The sequence below is a fragment of the Crocuta crocuta genome, unplaced genomic scaffold (genome assembly GCF_008692635.1).
Source record: "Crocuta crocuta isolate KB4526 unplaced genomic scaffold, BGI_CrCroc_1.0 scaffold440, whole genome shotgun sequence".
Taxonomy (NCBI): domain Eukaryota; kingdom Metazoa; phylum Chordata; class Mammalia; order Carnivora; family Hyaenidae; genus Crocuta; species Crocuta crocuta.
In genome coordinates, this window is record NW_027527457.1 from 1,154,042 (window position 1) to 1,161,420 (window position 7,379).

The window sequence follows — 7,379 nt, forward strand, 5'->3', positions numbered from 1 at the left end:
GGGATATTTGCATTAAATATATCCAAAAAATAAAGTTAGATGTGGCAGTTTTGTTTGGTAGACACACGGAAAATTGAAATGACTTGAATCAATTGGCAAAGTGGGTGGATATCACTCTGGTGAAATTTAATATTGAAACCAAGAAGGTAATTCACTGATGTGAAACAAATAAGGAGAGTGGAAGATATATGGTAAGGTCATATTTGAAGTGGTTCTGAGTACTGCAGCACAGGATTCAGTGGGACTGATAGGAGACTGCACAAATCATCTTGATGTGTAGCATCAAGATAAGTCTATGAAATAAACATCTTATTTAACTCATGGCAAGTGCCTCAAACCAATGGACAGGCTTTAAATGTAGAAAGAATCATTTGGTGGTACATTTGTCTTTGTAGTGACAAAACATATGCACAAGTGGTGATTGCTGTCAGTAGTGTCATCTTTAAATACTGAAGACAGAGATATAAAAACAGTGTGATGGAACATCAAGATATGCATGTTCAGGCATAGGTCTGATCTATAGCTCTTTTTAAGTAAACTCTATGCCCAATGTGGGGTTTGAATTTACAACCCTGAGACCAAAGGTCACATGCTCTACTCACTGAACCAGCCAGGTGCCCTAGAGCTTTAGTTTTCAAACTTCTTTGAAGCGGCAGACTTTGTTTTTTCAAGTGAAATTTTAGGTGGAATCCCAATATAGAAAACAAACAAAATCAAGACTTCTCTGGCTAAAGCATGAGTAGGGGTGGACACTTGAGGGGTCCAGAACTCTGTATATTTAGCTACCCCTTTACTTCCTGTAGTTGCCACTGAGGCATTTTATGGAATCCTGGGATAGATACTGTGGAATGGTTTCTATATGGAGAGAGCAGTTAGAACAGATGACTTCTAGTTCTGACTCTCTAATATTCAAGATCAGTCAGGAAATCAGGATTTTATTACACTTATGGAAAAGTCCAGCAGAGGACAATACAAATAACTAAGGGTTTGAGAAATAATCCAAGTGAATACTCATTGGGTGTAGGTAACAAAAGAGGTTTTTTCCCTTCCTTCCCCCCTCAGCATATAAATTTGTATTCAGCACTCACTCTGTTCTATACTCTGGGAATAAAGAGGAACAGATAATAACCTATTCTCAAAGACTTCACAGTGCGTGTATGAGGATATGTGGAAGCAGATGAAAAATACAAAAACAAACAAGAAAACCGCATACTGTGACGAGCAACGTTACAAAAATAACACACAGTAATATGATGAAGAATAACAGTATGTGTGGAAGGCTACTTCAGATAGGTTGGTCAGGAAAGATTTTCTGAATAGGTGATATTTAGACAAAGACCTGAAAAGTGAAACAAAACTCACCCATACTGAGATGGAGAAGTCTTCCAGGCAGAGAGAGCAGCATTGCAAAAGCTCTGAGGCAGGAAAGAACTTCCTTGGCCTATTTGAGAAGCTGAAAGGCCAGTGTGGCTGGAACACAGTTAATGAAGGAGAGTGGTACAAGATGAGTTCTGATGGGACCAAATCACAGGGGCCATCACAAGGAGTTTGGACTTCATTCTTAGTGAGATAAGAAGCCTTTGGAGGGTTTTGAGCAAAGGAGGGGTAGGATCTGATTTAAACTATACTTTATTCTAAGAAGGGATGTTGTATAGGTGATCACTAGCACAAGGAAAATGGGCTAAACTGCATCAGGAAAAATTTGGTAACATGGAGGAAATTTGGTAAGAATTGTTGCCAAGAAAGGTTGAAGAGTTTTATTTAATGGTACAAAGCTAGTTTCTTGGCATGATTTAACAAGCAGCCAGAAAGATAATTTCTTTAGCCTTCTTACAGCTGTCGGCTTTGACAATTTACCCTTAGTCTCACAGTCACTGGGAGAGCTGAGGCTTGTATTTAAGTGTCCTCTCAATGCTCCTTTCACTAAATTAATTGCTTCTAAATTGCTTACAGCAAAGCAGTGAAAGATGGCAAAAGGCAGAAATACAGTACTTCCTTTTTAAAAGACTCCTGAAAATGTGATTTTTCTCTGTAAAAACCTACCTTAGTACTTACTTATGAGTTAGTTTACCATGGTGAGCTAACTTAGCCGGTTTCCTCCTAACATCTGAACCTCAGATCCCAACCTTAAACCAGTCTGACCACCTGTTTTTTTCTGTTTCCCAAAGCTAGGATGGCCGAGTACTACTGGAACAAACCATGTAACTGCAGATGTACACCATTACACATTTATGGTTCCCAACCACAGATGGGCATTTAACGCTGGTCAGTAGTCATTACTTCTCTCTAGTTGTCTCTTTCTTAGGCCTTACAATGGATACTACAAACTCACTAAGACCCAAGACCTCCTGATCAAAATTCCATCACATTCAAAATAAAATCCAACATCCTACCATGGTCCACAAGGCCTTGCATGATGTGGCCTTTACGAATTTCTCTGTCCCTATTACTGACTTTACTCCAGTGGCATTGGCCTTCTTGCTGTTCCTAAGAATATCAAATGGATAATGGGTGTGCATCTGCAGTTACATGATTTGCTTTTGAGAAACTGCCAAATTGTTTTCCAAAGTGGCTCTATCATGTTACATTCCCACCAGCAATGTATGAAGGTTCTCATTTCGCCTGTCCTCATGTGCATTTGTCATTATCTGTTTGATTGTAGACATCCTAGTGGGTGTGAAATGGTATCTTATTGTAGTTTTGGTTTGTACTTTCTTAATGACCAATGATGTTGAACATCTTTCCATGTGCTCATTGGCCATTTGTACATCTTCTTTGGATAAACATCCATTCAAATCCTTTGCCCGTATTTTAACTGGGCTATTTGTCTCTATTGCTGAGTTGGAACGGTTCTTTATGTATTCTGGATACAAGCCTTTGATCAGATACAGGCATACTTGTTTTATTGTGCTTTACTTTATTGTGCTCCACAGATAATGCATTTTTTATAAATAGAAGGCTTGTGGAAATAGCAAGAGAACTAGAATTAGAAGTGGATCCTGAAGATGTGACTGAATGGCTGTGATCTCATGATAAAACTTTAATGGATGAGCAAAGAGAGTGGTTTCTTGAGAGAATCTACTGGTGAAGATGCTGTGAAGATTGTTGAAATGACAACAAAGGATTTAGAATATTACAGAAACTTAGTTGATAAAGCAGTGGCAGGTTTTGAGAGGATTGACTCTAATTTTGAAACAAGTTCCACTGTGGTTAAAATGCTATCAAACAGCCTCAAATGCTAGAGAAATCATTGAAAGGAAGAGTCCATAGATGTGGCAAACTTCATCATTGTCTTACTTTGAGAAATTGCCATAGCCACCCGAACCTACAGCAATAACCACCCTGATCAGCCAGTGGCCAACAACATTGAGGCAAAACCCTTCACCAGCAAAAAAGATTATGACTCACTGAAAACTAAGATGATGGTTAGAATTTTTTAGCAATAATGTATTTTAAAATTAAATATATACATGTTTTCAGACATAATGTTATTGCAAACTTGGTAGACTACAGTATAAACATACATTTTATATGCACTGGGGAACCAAAAAATTCATTTGACTCACTTTATTGTGATATTTGCATTGTTGCAGTGGTCTGGAACTGAAGCTGCAATACCTCTAAGATATGCCTGTACATGATTTGCAAATGTTTTCTCTCATTCTATTGCTTGTCATTTCACTTTCTTGATGGCGTTCTTTGAATCCCTGAAGAATTTAACTCTGGGGAAGTCCAATTTATTTATTTTTTTCTTTTGTTGCTTGTGCTTTTGGTAATATATCTAAAAGCCTTTGTCTAAGCCAAGGTTATGATGATTTACTTCTATGCTTTCTTGTAAGAGTTGTATAGTTTCAGCTCTTACATTTAGATCTGTGGTCTATTTTAAACGAAGTGTTATGTATGGTACAAAGTAGAGGTCCAAATTCATTCTTTTGCATGTGGATCCAGCTGTCCCAGCACCATTTGTTGAAAAGACTATTCTTTCCCTATTGAATGGTATTAGTACCTTCATCAAAAATGAATTGACCATAAATGTGAGTATTTATTTCTGGACTCTCCAATTCCATTAATCTATATGTCTATCCTTATGCCAGCACCACACTGTTCTGATTATAGTATGAATCCTCCAACTTTGTTCTTTCTCAAGATTGTTTTGGCTTTCTGTAGGTCTCCTGCAATTCCATATGAATTTTAGGATCAGCTGGTCAATTTCTACAAAAAGCTACCTTGGATTTTGGTAGGAATGATGTTGAATCTGTAGATCAACTTTGGAGTATTGTCATCTTAACAATATTTAGTTTTCTGATCAATGAACATGGGTTCCCACAGTTATAAGGAACTAATACATAACAGACAATTTTAAATGTGAGATCAAATAAAATTTTTCAGCTCTATTAAAGTATAATTTAGATACCATAAACTTTACCCATATTCAGTATACAATTCAATGATTTTTAATAAATTTAGTAAGTTAGGCAGCCACCACCATAATCTAGTTTTAGAACATTTTTATCCCTCCAATAAGATTCCTCATACGTGTTATAGTTAATCCCTGTTCTTACCCCCAGATCCAGGCAACTACTAATCTACTCTCTGTATAGATTTGTCTTTCTGAACATTTCATATAAATGGAATTATACAATATGTGGTCTTTTCTATATGGCTTCTTTTACTTAGCACAGTTTCTTAATAGAGTTTTTAAAGGACAGTTTTAGATTTATAGAAACATTGAACAGATAGAGAGTTCCCAGATACCCTCTCCCCAACATACTGCTTTCCCTATTAACATCTTGCATTAGCATTACACTTGTACAATGCTGACATATTATTATCAAAATCCATAGCTTACACTAGGGTTCACTCTTAGTGTTGTACAATTACATGAATTTTGACAAATGTATAGTGTCATGTATTCACACTTACAGAATCATACAGAATAGTTTCACCACCCTAAAAATTCCCCGTGTTCTGCCTATTTATTCCTCTCCTCCTCTCTAAGTCCCTGGCAATTACTAATCTTTTTAACTGTCTCCATAGTTTTGCCTTTGCCAGGATGTCATATAGTTGAAATCATACAGTATGTAGTCTTTTCAGGTTGGCTTCCTTTACTTAGCAATATGCATTTAAAATTTCTCCATTTCTTTTCATGGCCTGATAGCTCAGTTTAAAAAATTTCAGCTTTATTGAGGTATAACTGACATAAAATTGTAAGATTTAAAGTGTATGTTGTGGCAATTTGATACACATATACATTGTGAAAGGAGTGCCCCCATCTAATTAATTAACACACCTATCACCTCACATATTTATCTTTTTTGGTGAGAATACTTAAGTTCTATCCTCTTAGCTTATTTCAATTATACAGTACAGGATAGCTCATCTGCTTATTGCTGAATAACATTCCATTGTATAGATATAACACAGTTTCCTTATCCATTTACCATTGATAGATATCTTGGCCGCTTCTAAATTTTGGCAGTTATGAAAAAAGTTTTCTATAAACATTTGTGTACAGGTTTTGTATGGACATACGTTTTCAACACAATTGGGTAAATACCCATGAGCATGATTGCTGAGCATAATACTTTTGAGGCTCAATCATTTTGCTGTATGTATCAGTATTTCATTCCTTTTTAAATCCTTGAATAGTATTCCAGTATTTGAGTATACAATATTTTGTTTATTCATGCATTAGTTGATGGAAATTTGGGTTGTTCTTACTTTCTGGTTATTATGAACAACCAAATAGAATAAAACAAAATAGATGTGCTGTGAACATTTAGATTGTAAGTCTTTGTGTAGACATATGTTTTTATTTCTATAGGGAGTGGAATTGGTGGGATGTATGAAAAGTTTAACATCTCAAGAAACTGTTAAACTGTTCTCCAAAGTGTCTCTACCAGTCTACATTCCTACCGGAAATGTATTAGGGTTTCTGTTCCTCAACATCCTTGCCCACATTTACCATCTATCTTTTATTACAGCCATTCTAGTGGGTGTGTAGTTGTATCTCACTGTAGTTCTAATTTGCATTTCTGTATGATTAACGATATTGAGCATCTTCTTGTGTGCTTTTTAATGATTCATATATTGTCTTTGGTGAATTGTAAGACTTGTATATTCTGGATACAAGTTCTTTATCAGATATGTACTTTGCAAATATTTTCTCCCAGCTTATGAGTTGTCTTTTTATTTTCATAATGATGTCTCTTGAAGTACAAAAGTTTTTAATTTTGATAAAATTTTGTTGAAATTTGTTTTGTTTTGTTTTATGGATGTTTTTGTTGTTGTACCCAAGAAATAGTTGCATTACCAAGGTCTTATAGGTTTTCTCCTACATTTTCTTTTATAAGTTTTATAGCTTTAGCTCTTACATTTAGGTCGCTTTTCCATTTTTAGATAATTTTTGTGTATGGTATGAGGTAAGGGTCTAATTTTATCCTTCTGCATGTGCATATTCAATTGTCCCAGCACTGCTTGTTGAACCTCACCATGTATTTCCAAGGCTTTAAAAAGAAGTGTTTTTCTAACTCTGACTTTGAAAACTTTCAACCCCAGAGAAGAGTTAGAAGAATGGTACAATAAGTAGTCACACATCTTATACTTAGATTCACCAACTGTTACTAATTTATCATATTTGCTCTCTTCAGACACACACACACACACACACACACACACACACACACACAATTTTCTTGAGCCATTTGAAAGTAAGCTACAAATATGAGGACACTTCACTCCTAAATACTTCAGCATGCATCTCCTAAGAAAAAGAAGTCTTCCACATTATCACACCTGAGAAATCAATATTAATTTAATAATATCATAGTCTAAATTCAAATTTACCAAGTTATTCCAAAAATGTCTTTCATAGCTGTTTATGATTTCCCTCCCCAATTCAGAATCCACTCAAGATTGGCACATTGCATTTGACTGTTAAGAGTTCATGCTACTTCTTCAATCTAGAACAATTCCTCTACCTTGTTTTGTTTTTCATGAAAATGGCTTTTTGAACAATCCAGGCCAGTTGGAAGTCTCACATTCTAGGTCTGTCTAATTGTTACTTTCATATTTAGATTCAGGTCAAATATCTTTGGCAAGAATATTTCATAAATGATGCTCTGTACTTCTTATTACATCACATCAAGAGGTACAATGTCAAGTTGTCATGGTATTGACAATGATGGGTTTAATCACTTGTTTAACTTAGTGGCTGCCAGATATTCCCATTGTAAATGGACATTTCCTCATTAGTAATTAGCAAGGAACCTGTGGGATAATAATTTGAGACTGTGAATATCCTGATCCCCAAGAACTTTTTACTCAATGGTTTTAGCATCCATTTGATAATCTTTGACAAAATCAATTATTATAATGGA

At 35.5% G+C, this 7,379-nt stretch overlaps 1 protein-coding gene across 1 annotated transcript in view; it reads right to left on the bottom strand.

Annotated features, from left to right (window-relative positions):
* The window catches only part of HDAC8 (histone deacetylase 8), a 198,906-nt gene that overhangs the window by 189,151 nt on the left and 2,376 nt on the right, over window positions 1-7,379 (bottom strand). The window contains exon 2 of the mRNA XM_077763227.1: window positions 1,363-1,470. Within this exon, the coding sequence (XP_077619353.1) occupies window positions 1,363-1,470 (108 nt within the window). The remainder of the gene's footprint in view (window positions 1-1,362; window positions 1,471-7,379) is intronic.